The 24,875-nt window shown below is 39.5% G+C and overlaps 1 protein-coding gene across 16 annotated transcripts in view; it reads left to right on the top strand.

The window, feature by feature from the left end:
• The window catches only part of ENAH (ENAH actin regulator), a 157,609-nt gene extending 143,598 nt beyond the window's left edge, over positions 1-14,011 (top strand). For 9 of the 16 annotated variants that reach the window (XM_010813174.3, XM_024976700.2, XM_024976698.2 and 6 more), the window contains 4 exons: positions 1,437-1,499; positions 4,627-4,705; positions 10,400-10,457; positions 11,013-14,011. In XM_010813174.3, the coding sequence (XP_010811476.1) occupies positions 1,437-1,499; positions 4,627-4,705; positions 10,400-10,457; positions 11,013-11,050 (238 nt within the window). In that variant the 3' untranslated portion in view covers positions 11,051-14,011. The remainder of the gene's footprint in view (positions 1-1,436; positions 1,500-4,626; positions 4,706-10,399; positions 10,458-11,012) is intronic. The other 7 variants (XM_015475063.3, XM_059875681.1, XM_059875678.1 and 4 more) reach the window with 1 other exon arrangement.
• Positions 14,012-24,875: the final 10,864 nt, after the last annotated feature.

Below are 24,875 nucleotides of genomic sequence, written 5' to 3'. Positions count from 1 at the left end.
TTCAACAGTGGAAAAACTGCATTTGTGTTCCCAGATACCTAATTGATGTGGCCTTCTGATGTATCTCTAGTAGTAGTTACAGATTTTCTTCAGGAGCACTGTTCAACACCCAGTTTATCAAGCACTGTGCCTTTCAGAACAGACCTGTGATGTGCCGTGTCCTTTGAAGTTGCAAATTGTAACAGGGAGGAATGCCTTCTCTTTGTCACTGCTTTCATCCCTGCCTCATTGATAGGGATTCCATAGTGAGCTTGCCTAAAGCTAAACTTAAGTTCATGGCAAAAGTTCTATCATAGACGGGACATGGAGAAACTTCTCCAGGTGGAATGTATGTGTTCCTTGTTCTGGTTGGGTTCATTTAATAAAGGACAGAATATTCTTTCAGAGAGTTTTCAGACTTCTAAAGAAAGTTTGATAAATGTTTTAAGCATTACTATTTTAAAAATATTTTGTATAGATTAATCAAATATGGGTTCTTATTATCCAGTAGTGTATTGTAATCATGTTCTAACTCTGGTAGATGATTTTCCTCTCTTTTCCTAGAGTGAACATTCTAAAATGCCCAATTAAAGAACTGTATTGCTTTTCTTCCTAAATTACTCCCCTCATTCCTTCTGAAAACAAGTATATTAGCCTTTTTTTTTTTTTTGCTTTTCTTTAAGCAAAAAAACACTTTATCCTTTACTGTGCAAGGATAACACTTTATCCTTGCACAGTACTGAAAGTATAAATATGCAGTGTCAAAATTATGTTAGTGATAAGATGGATTAATATCCTGTAATATATATTCTGTATTAAGTGAAGATGTCAGACAGTGGAATAAAAGCAAGAATGTTGACCTATGGCTGATTAATGTGAGGTTTGACAGAAAACAACAAAATTCTATAAAACAATTATCCTTCAATATAAAAAATAAATTAGAAAAAAAAGCTCTAAATCATGACTGGAATGTAACGTTGGAAAATTTATGAATCCTTCCCATGGCATTTATTGGGAGCTTACAGATCTTGTATTCAAGATGGAAAAAAGTTCTTTACGTGCCTCCTTAGAAGAGCTAATTTTGTATACTTCAAGCTACAGTGATTCTTACTGTGCTTTTTATTTGAGTCTGTAGTTTTATTTATATTCACTCTAATAGAAATGTCCTGTGTTTTGATACTTGTTGAATTTTTATGTAAGTTTTACAGTATGTAAAAGCAGCCACTACGTAATGATTTTTTAAAAGAATTCTCTGTAATTATCAAGTAAATAGTGTCCTCACATAACTAGACTTAGTCTCCAAATAATCTTTTTTTTTATATAATTATTTTAAAGTTAATGGACTCCTTTAGTTCTTCTGTTTGCTATAACTAAAAACCTGTAAAACAGTAACAAAATGAGAATTATTTTTAAGAGTTCTATTGTGTATCCCTTTAAATGGTTTTTCCCCTTCATAGACGGGATTCTCCAAGGAAAAATCAGATTGTTTTTGACAACAGGTCCTATGATTCATTACACAGGTATCATCCTGATGTGACTTTGTGATTTGAGACTTTTAAATAACATTTTCAGGATAGGGCTGAGCTTTTTCTACATGGATTGGTAATCACCACAAAGGCGAAATGGCGATAACGTAAATCTTTCATATTTAGCTGTATCTAAAACACCCTTTTAGAAAAAATTCGGAGTGATTTTAGTGAGAAAAATTAATAGTATTCATTTCCCTGCCATCAGTTTATATTTGGATCATGATAAACATTAATGGTCAACATACCTGAAATACGAGAATGAGAATCGAAGTTCACATGTATCGAGAGTGTCTAGCTTTTGCATTTTATTTTAAAAGCCATTCCTTTTAGAAGACAAGGCTTTAAAAAGTTGAACAGAAAATCCTGTCCTCTGTCACTGGAAGACAGGACAGTATTACAGCCACAGTGAATAGCCATTGTGAATAATTTATTATTTGAGGAAAATCTCTTGTTTCCTACGTACTTTGCAGTAAATTGAGTATCTTTAACAACCTAACATCTAATATCCTTGAGCAGATTATTTGTTTTCTAGGATGAGTCCTGTTATACCATTTTTTAATTAAGAAAACTTAGGATATGAACCATGTATTTCTTTCTTAATTAAAAAAAATTGACAATTTCTTAAGATCCTCAAGTGCTTAAGCTATATTTAGAATTAATTTTGCAAAACAGGGACTTAAATAGTTGCAGTATAGTTACTTTATAGGCAGTATCTAGAGGCAGCACTCTCGTTACAAAGTAATAAAAATCCCCCTTTTTTGTTACCAATTATGGCGAAAACCTTAATGATAGAAATAACTGAGATATTATACTCATGTTACTGTATGCATCTGTTTTTTAAAGTACACATCAAGTCTACTGGGAGCATAAATAGTATACGGGAGGTTGTCTTTGGTAGTGAGTAAGGAGTTCTGTTATCAGACTCTATTCGACCACATTGTTATTAGCTACAGTTATTTTCATGCCATTGATGATTAAAATATTTGGCAAGTTCGTTTTTGTTAGCCAGTTAAATTTGCATGAAGTATTTATAATACAGTAGTGAAATAGTTTTTCCTGTTTTTTTTGAGGTGGTTTAATTGTTTTGACCAAAGACTTATTTAGAAAATTTGCTAACACATAGAAAAATAGCATTTAACAATGAGATTTTCTGTTGTAAATCTTTCCAGTTTGCCGCTTTCATACATCGTATCCCCCTGAGATAATGTTGTTGATAAACCTTTTTTAAAAAGTGGTGATTACATCTTTCCTTAAGTATGAAAAGTTCCCCCCTTTAGTTAATTATCATGGTGATGGTGGTGGTGGTGGCGGCGGCGGTGGTGGATTGCATGTTAGCATGAATTAAATTTTTTACAAATTGCATGTTTCCATGATTTCTTAAAATTATATAACAATAATTTTCTGGATTGTTTAGTAAATATGGATATATTTATAACATACTCCCCAGTTAAGTAACAGACTATTGTTATTCACATGATTTTCAAGGATATTCATTATGTAAGTTTAGTAAAAGAAACCAAAACAGTGTTTGTACCAATTAAATGTGAAATGTAAAAGAAAAGCAGAATAAATAATAATTTACTTCTGGAGAGCAGGAACAGGCAGTATGGGTAAAGGAAATGCATAAAAGTCGACGTTTATGATACCTACTGTATAGATTGGATTCTGCAGTGCAGTGTGATTTGCATACTGTGGATCTCAGTGCATCTTAAATGACTGTGGAATTAAGTCACCTCCTCAACAAGGTGAAAAGGCATATTGTCTCAAGAGGAAGTATGTCATATAAATCTTATCCAGCACAGGGCCTTATTCATTCAGTGCCTCTTGAATGAAATTTTATGAGTTATTATTTTTCTTGTTAATATAAACATAGCAGCATATATGTAGTAAAATTGGTTGAGTTGCTTCACATCAGTCTTTTAAGCTGTCATATGTTTGATATAAACCTCAATGATTCAAGATTTCATCTTTACACACAGTGCCTATGGGTTTGGAGTATAATATGCCTTATAAGAATTGTAAGTTTGAAAAAGTTATGCCTGTTAAGTCTTGGTTCAGATTTCTCACATTGGTATTCTGCAAAGTTGGAAATATATGGCCTAATAGTTTTCATTTGCGTTGATTTGTGACCCTTTAAAAGTGGCCACTTAATATGTACTAAAAGCTGAAAATGAAGTATCATTCAGTTAAAATTCTAAGTTTTTCCACTTAGTGTTTTCTCTTATTGCCAGAATTGGAGAGGGAGTCATGACTGACTGATTTGATTTTGAAACTTTTTGCTTAAAATATGGCTAATTCTTAAGACTTATTTCTTCATGTAAAATTTTTTAACAGAAGCTCAACTTTTGAAAATGTAATAGTAACTGACAGTCTGCTTCTGTCTCCTTACCCTCCCCCTGTTTTTTAAACAAAGTAAGTTTGTGGAAGTAGTTAGATGACCATTCAGATACCATCTTTATAAAAACTTCATTGGGAAATAGCCATAAAGCCAATTGGATACGAACATACTTTTTAAAACTTAATAACTTATTTTTAACTTAATCATATTTCCAAGATGCTTATTTATTTTGATGCTTGATATGGAATGGAACACATACAAAAAAATCATACTCATTAAGCAATTCCTTCCCCTGCCACTGGAAACCAAGGCATAGAATTTGAAAATTGATTTATACAGAATGAAACAGTTTGGTCTTTATCATTTCACTCTCATTGGTTTGCCAGATATTTAGTAGATAGTGTACAGTTTCAAAAGGAAAGAACAAGATGGTGTTACTTGGGCTGGGTCGCTGCAGCTGGCCTCCCGTCTGTCCTGGTCATGATGCCACCTGGTACCCTGCCACCCTCCTCGTGCCCAAAGAGCATTGTCTTCTACTCTTTATTGGAAGAGTTTTGTCATGTTATCAACCTTTTCTAATTTTTTTATACTGATAATGCTGTAAAAGTGAAAAATATTTTTGTACATCCTAATTCTGCAACTATTAAGATAATTAACTTTTTAACACGTTTTAAGAATTGTACTGTAATCTGGTGTTGGGTTGGTAAGTTTGTAATTACTAATGAACTCATTAAATATGCTAAGTGTTACTTACCTGTCCTGAAAATTTCATTTGTCCAGACCAAAATCTGCGCCTTCGTCACAGCCCAGTGCCAACGGAGTCCAGACGGAGGGACTGGACTATGACAGGCTGAAGCAGGTGGGTGCCCAGCAGCAGCTTCCCTTTGTTTGTACTTGTTCTTTTTAAAAATAACCCCATGTACGTATATTTGACAGGTTGTGAATGTATTTGAAAAGAATATAGACTTGATATTTTTATAGAAATTAAACAGTAGCATTCATGCTGTATTACTTCTTTCAGAGCCTCAGTTTTTGGTTCATCAGTTTGCATAAAGTGCCAGCAGTGGTGGAGGGTAGCGACAGTGGTTTAATGTAATAGGATAAACGTTGAATGTAAGTAAATGGCGTACAGTTGTTCAAGAGAAAAAATGGGCTCGCACTCAGCATTGGCCAAAGCAGACCCACCAGGTCTGGTTTTAGCAAGAATGTAAGGAAGATGAGTACTTGCACATATTTCTGTGAAAGGAAGCGGTTTGGGGAAAAAAGTCAATAAGAAAAAGACATTGTTTGTATTTTAGACACAGTATGCATTGTGTTTAATACCTATATACACAGAAAAAAATGGAAGGAGTAATAGTTGGAACCTAGAACTGTTTTAGTTCTAAAAGAGGTAAAATAATTTAAAATGATAGTGTTTTAAAAGATTGGAAAAAAAAATAAAAAATAAAAGATTGGAAAACGAAGGCTAAAGACGTCTTAGTGAAACAGCTATCAGTTTTGTAGACCTGATAGTTATGCCTGTAATGAACAATTTAATCTTTGTCTTCTTATCCTGCACTTCAGAATAGCCTGTAAAGATAACAGTGGTAGTGATCACTATAATAGGCATTTACCGACTATCTGGCAGACCTCAGTGTTATGCATTTGCTAGGTTATTAGCGTGACATTGTCTCCTAATCCTGGTAGTAGTCAGATAACATAGTGTCTGTACTCAAATTGTGCACATCAGAGGTTCAGAGAATTTGAATTTACTCAGTCCCATAATCAGGATCAGAATCCTGTCTTTATCTTCAGAGCCCGCTTTCCCCATTCCGTCACTCATTTTTTAAAATATCAGCAGTTTGGGGCTTAAAAGAGTACCAATAATGTTGCAGTATAATGAGTTCAAAGTAAAAGTTAAATAGGAATTAAAGCAACAAATAGTAACAGTTTCAGATCAGCCTGACTTTTATACTACAAAACTGTTTGAACAGTTCAGTTGAGTTATGTAATTTGAAAACCATGTGGTCATTGATAATCAAGTGCTTGTTTCCTGTGTGTTAAACATGGCTTTCTTTTCTGGAAAAATATCTTGAAGTGGAGCGCTTGCACGCAATTAAAATATGGTCAGTTCTTGACTGTCTGAAGTAGGGGACTTGATGAGAGGAATAGATTTGATTTTAAGACTGATTTAAGTTAATTTGAAAAAGAATATCTATTAGTTCTGTGCCTCAGTTTCCTCACTGGAAAATGGAGGAAATAAACTAATTGATAATTTTCAACCTAATTTAAACGTGAAAAGGTTTTTTTTTTAAAGATGAGCCTTAAACATAGAGCTATTTAATTTTACCTAAGGTGTGCACAGTGCTAAAGAAAGTCAGAATTTGATAATCCTTCCAAAGGATAGTTGTTTTTCACCCATTAAAATTATCACCTTATTAGCCCTTTTAGCGTTCATGTTATACAATCTTTATTTTTTAACTAGAGGATGTATCCATTATTTCAAGTTGAACTTTATAAACAGAAATTTTGCAAAATAAGTAAAGACAGAGTGGTTATCATAGAGGAAAGAGGGTCTAGAGCATCACTATTAAATAGAAATATTGGGCTGGCCAAAAAGTTTGTTCAGTTCAGTCACTCGGTCATGTCCAGCTCTTTACGACCCTATGGACTGCAGAACGCCAGGCTTCCCTGTCCATCACCAACTCCCGGAGCTTTCTCAGACTCATGTCCATCGAGTTGGTGATGCCATCCAACCATCTCATCCTCTGTCATCCCCTTCTCCTGCCTTCAGTCTTTCCCAGCATCAGTCTTTTCCAGTGAGTCAGTTCTTCACATCAGGTGGCCGAAGTATTGGAATATCAGCTTCACCATCAGTCCTTCCAATGAATATTCAGGACTGATTTCCTTTAGGATGGACTGGTTGGATCTCCTTGCAGCCCAAGGGACTCTCCAGAGTCTTCTCCAACACCACAGTTCAAAAGCATCAATTCTTCAGTGCTTAGCTTTCTTTATAGTCCAACTCTCACATCCACACATGACCACTGGAAAAACCATAGCCTTGACTAGATGGACCTTTGTTGGCAAAGTAATGTCTCTGCTTTTTAATATGCTGTCTATGTTGGTCATAACTTTTTTTCCAAGGAGCAAGCGTCTTTTAATTTCATGGCTGCAGTCACCATCTGCAGTGATTTTGGAGCTCAAAGAAATAAAGTCTGACACTGTTTCCACTGTTTCCCCATCTATTTGCCATGAAATGATGGGACTGGATGCCATGATCTTATTAGTTTTCTGAATGCTGAGTTTTAAGCCAGCTTTTTCACTCTCCTCTTTCACCTTCATCTAGAGGCTCTTTAGTTCCTCTTTGCTTTATGCCATAAGGGTGGTGTCATCTGCCTATCTGAGGTTATTTATATTTCTGCCAGCAATCTTGATTCCACCTTATGCTTCATCCAGCCTAGCATTTCTCATGATGTACTCTGCATATAAGTTAAATAAGCAGGATGACAATATACAGCCTTGACGTACTCCCTTCCCTAATTTGGAACCAGACTGTTGTTCCATGTCCAGTTCTAACTGTTGCTTCCTGACCTGCATACAGATTTCTCAAGAGGCAGGTCAGGTGGTCTGGTATTCCCATCTCTTTCAGAATTTTCCACAGTTTGTGGTGATCCACAAGTCAAAGGCTTTGGCATAGTCAATAAAGCAGAGGTAGATGTTTTTCTGGAACTCTCTTGCTTTTTTGATGATCCAACGGATGCTAGCAATTTGATCTCTAGTTCCTCTGCCTTTTCTAAATCCAGCTTGAACTACTGGAAGTTCACGGTTCACGTACTGTTGAAGCCTGACTTGGAGAATTTTGAGGATTACTTTGCTAGTGTTTGAGATGAGTGCAATTGTGCGGTAGTGTGAGCATTCTTTGGCAGTGCCTCTCTTTGGGATTGGAATGCAAACTGACCTTTTCCAGTCCTGTGGCCACTGCTGAGTTTTCCAAATTTGCTGGCATGTTGAATGCAGCACTTTCACAGCATCATCTTCTGGATTTGAAATAGCTCAACTGGAATTTTATCACTTCCTCTAGTTTTGTTCATAGTGATGCTTCCTAAGGCTCACTTGACTTCTCATTCCAGGATATCTGGCTCTAGGTGAGTGATCACACCATTGTGGTTATCTGGGTCATGAATATCTTTTTTGTATAGTTCTTCTGTGTATTCTTGCCACCTCTTCTTAATCTTCTGCTTCTGTTCGGTCCATACCATTTCTGTCCTTTATCGAGCCCATCTTTGCATGAAATGTTCCGTTATCTCTGATTTTCTAGTCTTTCCCATTCTGTTGTTTTCCTCTATTTCTTTGCATTGATCACTGAGGAAGGCTTTCTTATCTCTCCTTGTAATTCTTTGGAGCTCTGCATTCAGATGGATATATCTTTCCTTTTCTCCTTTCCCTTTCTTTTCTCAGCCATTTGTAAGGACTCCTCAGACAGCCATTTTGCTTTTTTGCATTTCTTTTTCTTGGAGATGGTCTTGATCACTGTCTCCTGTACAATTTCCATAGTTCTTCAGACACTCTATCAGGTCTAATCCCTTGAATCTATTTGTCATTTCCACTCTATAATCATAAGGGATTTGATTTAGGTCATATCTGAATGGTCTAGTGGTTTTCCCTACTTTGTTCAGTTTAAGTCTGAATTTGGCAATGAGTTCATGATCTGAGCCACAGTCAGCTCCCGGTCTTGTTTTTGCTGACTGTATAGAGCTTCTCCACCTTTGGTTGCAAAGAATATAATCAGTCTGATTTCAGTATTGACCATCTGGTGATGTCCATGTGTAGAGTCTTCTCTTGTGTTGTTGGAAGAGGGTGTTTGCTATGACCAGTGCGTTCTCTTGGCAAAATGCTGTTAGCCTTTGCCCTGCTTCATTTTGTACTCCAAGGCCAAATTTGCCTGTTACTCCAGGTATTTCTTGACTTCCTACTTTCAGTCCCCTATAATGAAAGGGACATCTCTTTTGGGTGTTAGTTCTAGAAGGTCTTGTAGGTCTTTATAGAACTGTTCAACTTCAGCTTCTTCAGCATTTCTGGTCGGTGCATAGACTTGGATTACTGTGGTATTGAATGGTTTGCCTTGGAAACCAACAGAGATCATTCTGTCTTTGAGATTGCACCCAAGTACTACATTTTGGACTTCTTATTGACTGATGGTTGCTCTATTTCTTCTAAGAGATTCTTGCCCACAGTAGCAGATATAATGGTTATCTGAGTTAAATTCAGCCGTCCCAGTCCATTTTAGTTCGCTGATTCCTAAAATGTCGATATTCACTCTTGCCATCTCCTGTTTGACCACTTCCAATTTGCCGTGATTCGTGGACCTAACACTCCAGGTTCCTATGCAGTATTGCTCTTTACAGCATTGGACCTTGCTTCTATCACCAGTCACATCCACAACTGGGTGTTGTTTTTGCTCAGCTGATCTCCAGTAGCATATTGGGCACCTACCAGCCTGGGGAGTTCATCTTTCAGTGTCCTATCTTTTTGCCTTTTCATACTGTTCATGGGGTTCTCAAGGCAAGAATACTGAAGTGGCTTGCCATACCCTTCTCCAGTGGACCACGTTTTGTCAGAACTCTTGACCATGACCCGTCTGTCTTGGGTGGCCCTACATGGCATGGCTCATAGTTTCATTGAGTTAGACAAGGCTGTGGTCCATATGATCAGATTGGTTAGTTTGTTAGGGTTTTTCCAAGTGAACTTTTTGACCAACTCTTTGTAAGATGGATCACATACTTTAAATTTTTAGCAGGTGCATTAAATATAGAGAAATAGGTGACATTCACTTTAATATATTTTTATTTAACCTGATGTAGCCAAAGTAATATTTCAGTATATAATCAGTATGTTTAAATTACTGATTAGTTATTTTACTTTACTTTCTTCATAGTAAACCTTTGAAATCTGGTGTCTAACGTTTACAGTGCATCTCACCTCAGTCTTGCCATGTTTCAAGTGCTCAGTAGCTATGTGTGGCTGGTCTTCTGTCTTAAGACTGTGTATGTCCAGCAGGGTCCCATCCTCCTACTTCCCCACCTATTAGGGCAGCCCCCGAGGGCCCTCCAGGGGAATCCTAGATTCCATGAAGTTTAGTTTGACAGCTCTGGTGATTCGTAAGCAGTCCCCATACTTCAGACCAGATGACAAGTTTCCCAGGAGCTGATTGTCCAGTCTGTGTCTTCTTCCTTGAAACTTGTTTATGGATTGCCTCTTAGCTCCCAAAAGATTAGATTAAAAGCAGAGCTCTTATATGTTTTATAGGCATTATCTGAATCATAGCTTTCACGGCATGACCGGGTAATTATTTTAGGTTTAGAAAACATTCTGCTTCATATTTTGCTAAGCTAGAATAAGCAAAGATTGGGAAGGGAAGACTATTAAAACACAATTTACCAAAATTGATCTTCTAAGTCATAAATTATGAATCTGGAAACAAAAGACAGAGCTAACATTTTATACATTCATAAAATTTTATATAAACAAGAATCTTTATTTTCTGTATTTCTGATGTTTTTCTCTAATATTTTAGGACATTTTAGATGAAATGAGAAAAGAATTAACTAAGCTAAAAGAAGAGCTCATTGATGGTGAGTGTCTAAACAAATTTGCTACTCTTATAATGCTTAATAATACCCATGTTAAAGAAAATGAAGATTAAAAAATACCTAGTTTATTACTTGAGGGCATAAAACAATTACTTTCCCATATTATCCTGCCCTTTACCTGGCTTCAGATGCCAAAGAGAGGGTCTCTCTCCTTCATATAATGGAAATTATTTGTGAAAACAGGGTAAACAAAATTCCTCTTAAGTTTCTGGTATTGAGTAGTTTTAGATGGAAAACTAAGTAAACCACTCTTTCTCTAGGTTACTCCTTTTCATCCATCCCATCCCACTGAACTCTTGTTTTGAGCCCAAAGAATCAGTGTTTTCATTTTGTGTACAAAATGGAGAGAATATATAAATATATATGATGTTAATATTGTAAAAATAATAACATAGATTTCTTCAGTGAAAGATGCACAGTTTATCTTTGTATTACTGTGAGTTTGAATGCAGTCATTAAGATTTCTTAAGAATGAATCACCCACTTATATTACCTTACCATTATATTTACTTCTAATATTTTTCCTTTTCCTACCAGCAATCAGGCAGGAACTGAGCAAGTCAAATACTGCGTAGAGAAACAAACTAAGGAGAGACAGGACTTTTCATCTGGAAAAAGAAGAAAATAAAAACCTGCGAAGAACAACTGTTAGCAACAACAAAACCCTTACATTTTGTGAGCTGTAAGAAGAAAACGGAGATACACAGTCGGAAGGAGGGGAAAACCAACATACTTTGAAAGCCTTCAAACATTACTACTCCGGCGGATAAGCTATTTCCCTCCCAGTTTGCTGCTTTTTTCTGACCTTTACAACAGGATGGAAGAGAGTCGTATAGGAGTTCCTATATCAGTTATGCAGAAAATAACTAAACCCGTCAGGCAAGATCACCGTACATTGAAAATATTTTCATGTCAAGAGACAATTGCACATTTTCCACAGTCCATTGCTAAAATAAAGAGGAGAAAGGCTTGAGAAGGTTTTTTTCCAGAGAATGCTGATGAAGAATTTAGCAAGTGATGCTATTGTATTGTAAATGTTTCTCTCAGGTTTGTCTTCCTATCATATTTGATATTCCATGGATAATTGAGATCAGCCCTGTGTAGGTTAAGATCATAAAATGTGGAACAAATGTAATTGTATGTGCTTTCAAAAGGTGACATTTATAAGAAAGTGTCCTAAAAATGATTTGTCCAGAGAGGAATTTTAGAATGATAGGAGGTCTCTCGAGTTTAGCCTTCATGCAATTTTGTAGATTCAAACATAAAATTCATCCAGAATTTAAAGATTTAGATGCCTTCCTAAATTGTTACAATGCTTTACCAAATCTATGACTCCTACATAACAACCAGTGGTCAAATGTAAAACAATATATTGTAGATTTACTGTAGGTTTTCAACCTTTTTTAGATTTATGCATGTGGACATTTTTATAACGTAATTACAACCACCACAAAAATTAGCTTTTTTAATTGCAGACAGTAATGCATGTTAAACTAATATGTAGTGGCCTTTTCAAGGCCTAGTCCCAGGGAAAACATTTTGTAGAGTATAGGGAGTGGGAGGCGGGGAAGGAATAACTTTTTATTTAAAGTTAATTTCTGCACTATCTTTTTTCTCAGTTATCTGCATGAATAATGATGAGGAATATTTTGTGACTTTAATTGGTAAATATGTTAACAGAACCGAGTACTTAATCTTTTACATCATGTCTTCAGCTATTTGTATTTTAATTCAGTAACTTCAATGGTCTGAAACATGATTCTGAGCTTCACGTGAATTCTGTCTTACTGTGGAATTCAAACGTTCGTCCCTGAATCTGACAGTTGTTATTACCTAGGTGCCCTGTAGTTATCCAGGTGTCAGGTACACATTCCTGACTTCAGAGCTGCTTTCGGACTTTTACGTTGAAATACTAGAAAAGTAACAACGATGGCAGCAATTAAGGTCACAGAAATCATCAGATAAAGGGAAAAACGACGAGGGGTCCTGCATAATTTTCTTTTAATAAATAGAGAGGTGGTAGGAAGAAGGAACTAGATGCCCTACTTACCACCATGTACGTGTGCGTGTTTGTGTGGGCACTCACGTGTGTGTGTGTGTGTGTGTGTGTGTGCAATGCACTCCCTTTTCTTTGAAACTTCTGAGATTAAAATAGGGGAGCAATCCTGTATGTTACAATGATAGCATTTTTTGGAAATCTAGGAAATCAAAAATTCTCCAGGCTCTCCATCTTGGTTTATGCTTGAGTTGTTATGTGCCATATTTGCTTTGAAATCTTTGATTATCTGTAGTTTTACTAAAATTTTGAAGAAATAATCCACTGTTGTCTGCTTTCTGGATTTCTTAATCTTCCTTCATAAGACAGAGCTTGTTGATAGCATAGTTTTCTAAATGCAGGTTTGCGGCCATCACCACTTCAAAGAGGTTTGAATGAGGAAATTTTTTTTTCCCCGTATTAAAACAGTTCTTGTTTCTGTAGAAACTTCATTTTTAGATTAATCTGTGATGGATGAGCTATCATAATTCTACTATGCGGTTCTTTTTCTATCAGATATTGTCATCCACCAGTAAAGACATTAAAGATGCAGCAAGCTTATAAAGTACTACTTTCTTAAAGAAATAGGAGGCATTCCCATCTTTATTACCGTACTTTTGGTTATGCAAACACTTTGGAGATATAAATGTTTATGTCCCCCATAAATCTGGTCAGAAATCATTTTTGATTTTGTTGATTAAGTTAAACAGTAGGATAGAGTACTGGGTATAAGTGGTCCAAAGTAAGATAAAAGACTACGCTAAAAATGCTAGATCTTGAAGAAGAAACTGGTTTATGCACTAAACGTTTTGTGCCTTGGTCTAAATATTAACATGTCTATGTAAAATGACAAAAAGAACCAGTGTTGAATCACATTTTATTTCCTGTCGTTCTGCTTTATCCCAGACTGCTAAATGTGTTCTTTCCAAGAAGTTTGATTGAATTACTGTACACATTTACTGTCCTGTGTGACAGTTTTGTCATTGTTAGAGATTTCAGTAATTAAAACGGGAAACAGAAGCTTAGGTTATTTTCCTTATCAAAACTATGTTCCTTGGAGCCACGTTATTATGATGGTTTTCGTGCTCTTGTACATTGGATGTCTTAAGCTGAGTGCAGTTTAGGGGATCCTTTCTAATTACAGGAAGGTACTTCTTTCCTTTAACACTGTGATCTGACCTGTGACAAATCTGTACTACACACTATGTAAATGGCTAACAAGTCAACTGCAAACCAACTGAATGTACAACCTTAGTGCTGGTGCTGAAATCTCTTCAGAATAGTCATCATGATCTCAAAGTTTGTTTCAGAATTTGCAAGCATCAAGTGTCAATCAGAACTGAAGATGAAACACTAATGAATGTTGAATCCTCATGCTCTAGGTGTACTTCCTTTGTAGAATTTTTGTTTCTCTGCTATTTTTACCATACTGTTCCATTTAAATTTCCTACACGCTAACTTCGTTTGTGCGATTGAAATAAAATTGCAGTATATACATGTTGCTTGTTTGTGACACTTAGATAATCTGACATAATCTGTTGGTTCTAAATAAGTTGTTTTGAATGTAAAAAACGCTCTTTAAAATCCATGATTTCACTACCTAAAGTTTACATATCACGACACTATTCTTTAAAGATTTCATAAGTCATAAATACTAAGTAATGTATACAGAGGGAATATGTGGTCATGTATCTGCTTTTTGCTTGAAATAACTGTTGGGTGTCCCCTGTTTGTTCTTATTTTCTCTTGGCCCAGCTTGGTATGGTGTCTTACAGTCAAGAGAATGATACATGTTTAAGTCTACTCCATTTTGTTCTACAGCAGAGATACATTAAGTTCATTGATGGCAGTTAAAATTTTTCTTAATATAGTTTGCAGCATAAAGGACATTGTGTAGTCAAGGGCCTTATTGAGTACTGAATTTTAAATGTAGTGAAATCTGTATCTGTAGTGTTTGTTTATACAGAATACTGAGTTCTCCATACCTACATATACACAGCATTGTGTTTTAGCTGACTCGTATGCAGTGTTAATTTTGAGTTTCGCTTTAAAATTCTGTCTTCATTAGAAACACAGCAGCCTTTGTCTTTTTTCTGCCACCAGACCATAACTTTACCTTCCTTCATCCTCTCCAGTTCTCATGGCCTCCATGTCCCTGCCACTCACTGACATTTGCAGTTATTACCCAGACTACAGGTGTACACGTATTAACTGTCTTTTTTCTCTATATCCCGTCTCAGGTTCTTGCTTCCCTTTGTGTAAAAATTAGAATGAATGTCTACAAACTTAAGAATCCCTTCCCATTTAAAAATGAATGGCGTACCAGGTGGTAACCTTTAAAATTTGCCTAGATACAACTTTGTCTCCTAAATTTGTATATACTTCTAGTGCTGTTGTAAAGAATTGCTCTTTAAGTTCTACAGAGTAGCGTTATCCTGTGAAGCACAGTTTACAGAGGTATGCTGCAGCTTCTCTGTGATTCCTTTTTGTAGTCATCATAATTTTATATCAACACCATTACCCTTTAAATTCTATTGATTGTAAGCATAAAAGTGACATCACATAAAACATACTGTGTGCAGGAACTCTGTAGGAACTCTTAAGTCCTTTATGAAGCTATTACATAATCCACTTTCCTAAGGACAGCTACTCCAGCATTCACAGTAAAGCTCCAAACTTGTTCCTGGTAGTACTGTTTTTGTTTTTTATGGAAAGATGAATTCATATCTGTTCATTTCCTCAAAGCTCAATGGGATGAGAAAGGGATCCCAAGAGGATATTGAAATTACTGATGCTTAATACCTCTGACTTTTTGCTAAGAAGCCAATTCATATCTAGACTTAGACACTTCTGAAGGTAGGTATAAGGAATCTTTGTCAACCTGGGCAATTAAAATTGTCCCAGGTACCTTTGGCTACAGAAAGGCACAGTGGAGAACATTTATTCTTAAGGGTAGCTTTCTCTTAAACATATTTGCTTAAGAAGCTGAAGTTGGTAACCTCTCAAGAAAGGACATTTATATGAGCCAAGGACTGTTGAGGGCCTAGAATGCAGACTCTATTCCAAACATGCAGGTAGGCTGTGGGTTAGGTTTGTTCCCTTTATGTTGTCTCTAGTTCCTTTTTGAGGCTCAGGAGGTTTTCATATCTGTTCATAATACTGGAAAAGTGAAACCTTCAAATTTTCAAAAAGTCTAAAATTGATTAGAAAAGAAAATATTACTACAGTAAATTTAAGGTGGTTAGGGATATGCAGCATCAGCGTAAATGGAGGTCTACAATATCTCTTGTTGATACCAATGCTGAACTCACAAAAGAGGCAAATTGAATCAGTATGGAGATATAACTGAAGGTCCCTAATGTGTAAACTATGTAAATTTATGTCTTTCTAAATAGCTTTTTTTTTTTAAGAGTCCCTGTGAGAGGGTAACTAAATGACAGGCACAATGACTGAGGATGTTAGAAGAATCGCTGCCACATTTATTGGTTTTCTGTTAAATCTGATGAAATCAATATATGTGAAGGTCAAGAAATTTAAAAAGGACTTTTCTTTCGGTTATTATAGATTTGTCTGTCGCACAGGTCAATTAAGGCATGGAGTAAGCTTCAAATACTTGCTGATGAATGTAACATAAAGAATAAATAAAGCTGAAACCTCAATTAAGTGTTGGAGCCCAAAAGTCACAGTGAGCTGTACCTCAGAGATGCTGAGCAGAGAGCAGGGCCCCTGGAAGCTTCTGGTATTGGGTCAGCAGATTCCTAGTAAGAGGGAGGAGATGCAGCGTCTTAAAAGAGTTCTTCTACATCTCTTTTTTAAGGCATATATCTAGCAGAAAACTCAGATACCATCTTTTCTCAGCTGTATTCCAAGAGAAGACAGCTTTCATTTTGATAAACATATTCATAAGAGGACAGTTTGCATTTATTCCATAAACTTAAAAATCTGTATACAAATCACAGCCTCATAGTTTATCATGTTTAGATTTAACTTTTTTCCCCTTTGGCTCCAAGAATGATTTCTTTAGCAATAAATAAAATGATTTTTTAAATATATAAAGAAATCACTAATAGGCAATGAATAATGTTATATGAGTATATTTGGTTTTTAGTTAAAATGGTGGTTCTTCCAAGAAGACATAGTACATATTAAAAAGCATGTAGTTAGTTGGTCCTTTGGATTTTACAGGAAATGGCACTTAAAAAATTGATAATTGAGGAGATATACATTGATAGATGTTTACATGAAAGGGTCTTTAATTATCAGGTCCCAGAGTTTCAAATCTGTAGAAATTGAGAAGATTGATTCTTGGCTTACACTTAAAATGCAAGCTCTTTTAACCATACAAAAGAAATGTGCCACAGAGGCTTTTAAAGATGTGATTCTTAACAGTTTCTACTAATATTTCATGCTGTTAGTCACATCCATGGACCCTTAGTCTGAGTCCCTTTCTTTAAAAATGCAAGGCATTTTTAAAGACATTTTTCAGTTTGTTTCATTTTAGGTAAGAAGTCCCCATTTGGAATTTTTATTGTCATTAACCAAGTTAAGCTTGGGTTTAAACTTGATCTGTGCTGCCTGCCGTGGCACCGGGTGTGTAAAATGTTTCAGAGTTCTCGCAGATGCTCCTCATACCCTCAAGTCTGAGGTTAGCTCTCAGTGGTGGACCAGCTTAGTACTGTCATCCAAGCCCCGTGTGACCACGGGTACCGCCAGGCTGTGTCCAGTGCCAGTGGTCAGACAAGTGGGAGCTGGATGTGATGAACTCAGTAGACCTGAGTGAGTTCTGTGCCTTGAAGCATCGGTGGTAGGCACTGACTTTGTTACTGAAATATCCAGGGAGAATCATAACCCATGAGACAAGTATTGGGAAGGTTTAGATATTCAGAAAATAGAGTGTTGTTAGTATTAAAATCTGGCTTCATTTTCTGTTCATTTCCAAGGAGATGGGAATTTCAGGCCTGAGCCAAGGGGTAATTCACAATTTGGTTTCCTTACCATAGACAACTTGTCTTTGTAGGTTTCAGTTGCGGAAATTTAGCTGTAGAGGGTAGTGTTTGGTCCTCACATAAAACAGCCTTGTTTCGGAAAGTAAACATTGTTGAGAGATTCTTTTTTTAATCCACTCCTTCGCCCCTTTCTTAGACTTGACAGTGTGTTTTCCTCCTGCTCTGCTGTCTCACTCCTCCCTTGGTGTGGGAAGTGGACCGGGCATCGGCCTGGGCTCCAGTTGGCTTGACCAGCTGTCAGGCTGCAGGGTGGTCCAGGTCCTCCCTGAGGCCATGTCTCTGCCTGCCTCTAACACTCAGCTCTGCGTGTGATCATCCGGTGTGTGCTACAGCCACTGGCTTGCTTGCTTGCTTCCTTTTTGATCTAAGAGAACAAGAGGGGCCTGAGTTTTACTGTCTGGTCTTAAGATCCACTTTTCATTGTTTCAAAATTTTGATCCTATTTGCTGGAATTCATGCATCCTAGGTGTGAACAATAAGGGAAAATCAATGAAATGACCACTTTGAGGTCAGTAGCGCTGTGTTAGTGCTGGGGGTGGGGGAGCTTGGTGGGCTGCCGTCTATGGGGTTGCACAGAGTCGACATGACTGAAGCAACTTAGCAGCAGCAGCAGTAGCAGCAGCTGCTACTCCAGGGTCCACTGCTCACTCGTGGGCTTTCACAGACGGGATTACGGGTGTCTTTATTCTCCTGGCCTTGGCCTCAGCCAGGAAGCACACACATCCAGCCATTCCCTCAGACCAGGAGTGACTGGGATCACGTGAGATGTGAGACCACGCTCCAGTTACATACATTAGTGACAAGTTCCTTTTCGCTCTTTCTGGCCTAGTAGCTATTGTTAAGGAAACACTGCAGAGCTGCATGGCGTGATGGTGCGAAGCAGCGCTGCTTTGTTTCCAGGGGAGGAATGTGCTCCAGCAGCTCTTGTTTGCTCGGAGCCTGCTGTGTGTGCTACCTTCCGTCACTATCATCTTGGGAGGAATGGGTCCCTCCCCTCTCTGCCCTTTTCATTATATACAAGTAGAGAAGCTTGTTTTTAATCCAAAAGACTGATAGCAATTCCTTGGCCAACCAGGCGACTCCTGTGCCATTTGGGTGGAGGTGGTTCTTAGTCCCTGCTTGATCTTGAGAAGACAGTTGGCTTAAAGTCAGAGGTTGAATGAATGGGAAGGTTTGGGATTAGAAAAGATGAGTCCTGTTATACAGACTTTCTTTTACTTCTATTCTTGTTGGGCATCTGTGTGTTCTGAAATTCACCTTTTGTTCCCAGTAAGATACGCTTTTACATAATGTATGCGTTTTGGGGGTGGGGTGGGGTGGAGAATGAAGTGTTTCTAAGAAAAGTGATTGAGCTAGAAAGAAGATTCTGTCTTGAGACATCTGCAGTTGATGCAAAATATTCGAAACTCAATTACAGTATTTACACATTTTCATCTTTTTTTGGTTTGCTTGATAAGACTGAATGAGGAAGCAGTCTGTAATTATAGCAACATTGCAAGTTTCCGCTCTGTAGCTGGGGTAGAGAGAGTGGGTGAGTTGGGACTAGCTGCATCTGTGCATCGGTGGAGTGGGACTGCAGGCAGAGGTCAACCCAGGTAAGCTCCAGCACAGAGTTCCGTCGCCCCACCTATGGGAGGCGTTTTCAAAACCTTTTACTTGACCTGAACAAAAATCAGTTCCGTTGTGCTCTCTGCTGACCTCTGGGGAGTTGAACTGAGCATAGGCGTGAATGACAGGAAGTCTCTTTGGTGCTTTTTATCTTTTGAGAAGTGGGGTAGTCAGGAAGAAACCTTTCCAGTTGGACAGCAACCTACACTGTTTCCATTACAAGATTTAGTATGTTAAATACGTTTTCATTTTCATACCTTTTGAGTTCTTGGTCCATCAGCATCTTGTAGAAGAGCTCCAGTTGGTAGGATTTGAAGGTGAATTAATTGTGGTCCAAATGGCTTAGTCTGCCATGTTATCTTGCTTCGCTACACAGTTTTAAAACTAGAAATGTACATTTATGTCCTTAAAGAGTATACAGAGCTATTTTATTTGCTAAGGATGTGAGTGTTTGCAGCCCATGGATCTGGGGCTTTATAATCTGGGATTGAACCTCTTAGGGCAGTATGGACTGAAACGACTCTTTAAAAGTTGACTTAAACATACTCAAGGCCATGTTGTAGCTGGTATTAGAAATTAATGTCATACAGAACTTCATGTATCTTATCTCATGGAATTTCTGAGTTACTGGCCTCACTGAATGTCAGGAATAAAAGAAACTGGTAGCAGCTTTGTTTTCAAGCAACGGATTGTCAGTTGCTGCTTGACTCCAATTATTTGTAAATCCAAATAAAAGGAGATCTTGTCATCAGGAAAACATTACCTTCCAAGCTTGGCGTCTGTCTTTGAGAAGGGAAAGTGGAAGAGAGGGTGAGACATGAAACCAAAAGAGTGAGCAGGGTTGGTGGGATTAGATGGCACCTAGGTTTTGCACCAAAGTTTTAAATACGAATAAATAAAGAGGAGGACCACTTGCAAGACAACTTAGGAAGGACTTGCCAGAAAGCCGCAGCTCCCGCTGCACACTAGTGCCTTCAAAATGATTCTCTGTGTGAATTGCATGCAATTTCATGTAACCATAAAGTGTAACCTGTATGTGCATGACATGTGTCTAGAATGTGTAAAGTTCAGCAGAAAAGGGGTATAGCTAGCCCTGTCAGTGGTGGATCAACAAGCCTGCTGAAGTCCTTGGACTTAATGTGACTTAGGTCTGCCGCGTTGGAGCCCTGTGTTTGCTTTTAGCAACCATGTCATTGAAATCAGATCCACTCCTCCCTTTCTACTTCCCTTTCCTACTTGGCAGCTTTGCTGGTTTTAACTGCTTCACTCTTCTGCTTCTTGGTATCCTCTCTTGTTTTGAAATAAAAAGATGAAATACTTAAGACAAAGAGTTGTTTTTATTTTACCAGTTGCTCTTATCAAAGATATGTGATGTCAAAAAGAGCTTGTTCGGCTCTCTTGACTGTGATCCTGACCTTAAAATACGCTCAGTTGTAAAAGCTTTCTCTGGGCCTCCTTCTGCATGTCTCCCCATCACTAAGGAAGGTGTCGGGCACTGCTTTCATCTTCTTGAATGCTACTCTGCACTTCTGTCTAACCGTGTCCGCGGAAGAGAGCGCTGTTCTTGATGGAGCCACCTGAGCACCACCTGGGATTCCCAGGTGACGCTAGTGGTAAAGTACCCACCTGCTTATGCAGGAGGCTGAAGAGACATGGGTTCTATCTATGGGTCGGGAAGATCCCCTGGAGGAGGGCATGGCAACCCACTCCAGTATTCTTGCCTGGAGAATCCCATGGACAGAGGAGCCTGGCAGGCTATAGTCCATAGGGTCACAAAGAGACGCGACTGATAAGGCACGCAAGCCGTGCCTAGACTCATCGAGCAGCCTGTCAGATAAATGCAGGGCTGCAGATACACGCCCCCTGATTTTCTCTGGGCTACTGAATACCCTCTACTTTTCAGTGAGTGCGTGTTAAGTCACTTTAGTTGTGCCTGACCCTTTGCGACCCCATGGACTGTAGCCCACCAGGCTCCTCTGTCCATGGGATTCTCCAGGCAAGAATACTGGAGTGGGTTGTCATGCCCTCCTCCAGGGGATCTTCCCAACCCAGGGGTTTAACCTGCCTCTCTTAACGTCTCCTGCATTAGCAGGCGGGTTCTTTCCCACTAGCGCCACCTGGGAAGCCCAACTGTATTTCGTCTGTAACCTACCGCAGAGTCACTGCATGCAGATACCAGGAGCACTTTTGGAGTTTAGAAAGCAGAGGGCACCTGAGGCCGTGAGTTCCTCCCACTCTTCCTGGATTTCCTAGAGGCCAATTAGCTTTCAGCCAAGAATATCCGCAAGCCTGTGGTTTGTAAGGAGCTTGATGGCACATTAGTGCAAATTATGTGACCATTTAAAAGGCCTCGTTTTAACCTTTGCATTTTTTCTTCCAAACTATGGAGTCAGGGAAGTGAAAGAAGGCTTTTCATAGCCTGAGGTAGAACAGCTTGAATGGTTTCCTTTTTCACCAGCCTCATTTCTGGCTGAATGTCTTCACCTCTCCTCCCCTGTTCACCGAGGCTCACAGGGGAGCAGGGAGCGGGGGTGGAATGGGGTAGAGGTTGGGTGCACCATGATCTCTGGTTTCCCTTGCTCCTGGAGACCATGATGTTCATTCTAGGTTCAATCCCGTGATATATAGCAAAGAGGTTATCCTAAGAGACCATATGATAAGATTTGCCAGGCTCCTTAGTTGCAAGTAAGATGTTCTCTTGGAGCTTATTATCATGAGATATGATACCCTGAGCTGTTGCATCAGCAGTTATGTGACAGCGAGATGTGCCAAGGGGAAGGCAGTCATCCCCACAGTGGCCTCAACCTTGGCTTGGTGATTCTGCTCTCTTAGCCGGAAAGTTCAGTGTCTGGGTCTTTGCCACGCCATTCCAGCTCAAGCTTCGTGGCCTGGCTGCAGACGGCCGAGGGTCCCTACCACAGGTGGGCCAGGCTGATAGTGACATTCAGTAGCAAGAACTGAACACAACCTCTCTGACCTTGCCAGAGCAGTGGAGGTCACGTAGGTCAAGTTCACAGCCCCTCTGTGGACCGGGTGTAAAGAGCCACTGTCCTCCCATTTTTCTTGGGCCACAGGGCCTGTCCTAGCAAAGGCTGAGGGGGTTATTCTAACACTGAACTGATGTTGCCAATGTCTGTGACACCATCTGTGGGGAGGAGACATTGCAGACCTAGTCTTCAAAGCTCTTTGATGGGAGTCACCTGGGATGTGGCAGTGATGTCTATTCTTTTATGATTATATTTATCATCAGTCCCAGGCGCCCGGAACAAAAATTCATATGGACAGCCTGGACGCTGGAAACGATGCATAGTACGGAGTTGTGTCTTTTCCTGTTTCTGCTAATGAAACTGAGCAGAGCTCTGGGACCCTGCAGACTGGTCCTGTCAACCCGGGAAGAGCACCGCCTCCCTGCAGTGGGGATGCCTGAAGTGAGGGCAGATGACGCCTCCCAGGCCAGACGGGCTCCTGCCCTGGGGGCCGCCCAAGCCCACACCAAGGCTGCTGTCAGGAGTTCTCACAGCCAGCGTTCCCCACCACATTTTAGCTCTTTTTTTTTTTTTTTAAACTTATAGTAAAACACACAGGGGCTTCCTAGGTGGCACTAGCAGTAAAGAACCTGCCTGCCAATGCCAGAGACATAAGAGATGCAGGTTCGATCCCTGGGTCGGGAAGATCCCCTGGAAGAGAAAACGGCAACCCACTCCATTATTCTTGCCTGGAGAAGCCCATGGACAGAGGAGCCTGGTGAACCACAGTCCATGGGGGTACACAGAGTTGAACACAACCGAAGTGACTCAGCACTGGCAAAGCTCACGGGAAGGGCACTTACATGTACAACCCACTAACGACACAGTAAATACACCCACTGGGCCAGCACCCGGATCAAGAAAAGACACGGCCATGACCCCAGAGCCCCCTTGTATTCCCTTCCATCCATACCCAGGAGAAATATTTCTGACGTCTAACCCCATGGATGAATTTTGGCTGTTTTTGTGCTTTATTTAAAGGGATTTGTGCTTTTTCGTGTTTTAATATTGTATGTGAGTTTATAACGTGTGTGGTGGTGATGGTTCTCACCGTGCTTGAGCAGCCCCCAGCTCGGGACCCCCAGGGCTGGCGGTGCTGTGAGTGTCCAGCCAGCGTGTGCCTTTGGTGACCACAGGGATGTGCTTCTCGTGGGCGTGTGCCTGGGAATAGAACTGCTGGCCATAGCCCACGTCTGTGGCCAACTTCAGACACTGACTCGCTTTTCAAGACGCTCCTGACAGCGATGTGTCACCGTTAACTTGTGCCCGTGTCCATCATGTAGCCCGCCGTCCACAGGGAACGTCAAGTGGAAGCAGCAAGCTCGCCTCCCCGAGATTCCTCAGGAGTCTGATTTGCTGTCCTAGAAACACGGGGTTAAGGACTTTTCTCACACACCTTCCTTGCCCTCTTACCAAGAACACTATTCATGTCTACACTTACTGTGAGGAATTTGCTCTGAAGACTTTTCCCCCCCTCTGATAAGTTTGTTTGTACCTGAGGGAATTGTTTTTAAGTTTTATTTCATTTAAAATTCCCACCTAACCAAGGATGGAGTAATTGTTTCTTCTTGACTGACAGAATACGAAAAGGTCTCTCAAGGCAAAGAAGTGAGAGGTCCATGCCCAGCAGCCTATGAAGTCGCTGCCTTTTGTTGTGTTTTTATATTTATGTAATTTTATTATTTATTTCTGGCTTTGCGGGGTCTTGGTTGCTGCAAGGGCTTTTCTCTAGCTGCAGTGCGGGGGCTTCTCATTGCACTGGCTTCTCTTGTGGAACACGGGCTCTAGAGCATGAGGACTTCCGTAGCTGCAGTGCGTGGGCTCAGAAGTCGCGGCTCGCAGGCTCTAGAACACAGGCTCAGTGGTTGTGGTGCACAGGCTTAGTTTTTCCACGGCATGTGGGATCCTCCCAGACCAGAAATCAGACCTGTGTCTCCCGCATTGGCAGGCGGATGCCTCACCGCTGAGCCACCGGGGAAGCCCCTTGTTCTGTTTCTGTTTTTGTATTTCTCACATGGCAGGGGAATCTGCTTGATTTGAGGAAGTAATCCCACCCTCTGTGCCCAAAGATTTAGGGCATGAAGCGGATGTTAAGATACAAGTCTCTAGGGGTAAATGCCAATATTTTTGCCTGTATGAGGGGTTAATATTTTTTTTAACTGGGAGCTATTCAAAATTCCAAACTCCTTTCCTTTCCTACATTTTCAGAAATAAGGGAAAGACTTTCGACTTATTATCATCTTAGAAACTATCAGATTCTCTCATTAGTATTGAGACACGTTAGTCAACAAGGTCCAGAAGGTTTGGGCAGCAGATGGACCGGAAGTGGGATGTTTTTTCTTGCAGGTCCCTTGTTTCACCAACCACTTCATGGCAGGAGATCTCAGATGCAGCTTGTAACCTGATGATGCGCCAGGATTCAGAGAGCTGTTCAGACTGCCTCCAAGTTAGCAAAAGACAGAGAAGGATGGACCTTCTGGATTTGGGGTATTTCTTTTCTGAAATCCTCATGGATTAAGTGACAAGAATGGATGTTAAACAACAGGGGTGGGATTAGGTCTATAAACTCAAAAAGCATGACTATCAAGAGGAGGATACCAAAGAGCTTAAGATTAAAGACAATTGTCTAGTAGAGTTTAGAGCTGGGGGTAACCAGGGGTGCCATCTACCGAAGCCCTGCCTCCACGAGGCAGTTGTTATCGGTGGAGCCAAGGTCTTCCTCACT

Source organism: Bos taurus, chromosome 16 (assembly GCF_002263795.3).
Source record: "Bos taurus isolate L1 Dominette 01449 registration number 42190680 breed Hereford chromosome 16, ARS-UCD2.0, whole genome shotgun sequence".
NCBI classification, from domain to species: domain Eukaryota; kingdom Metazoa; phylum Chordata; class Mammalia; order Artiodactyla; family Bovidae; genus Bos; species Bos taurus.
This window is presented reverse-complemented; position numbering and strand designations above follow the sequence as displayed.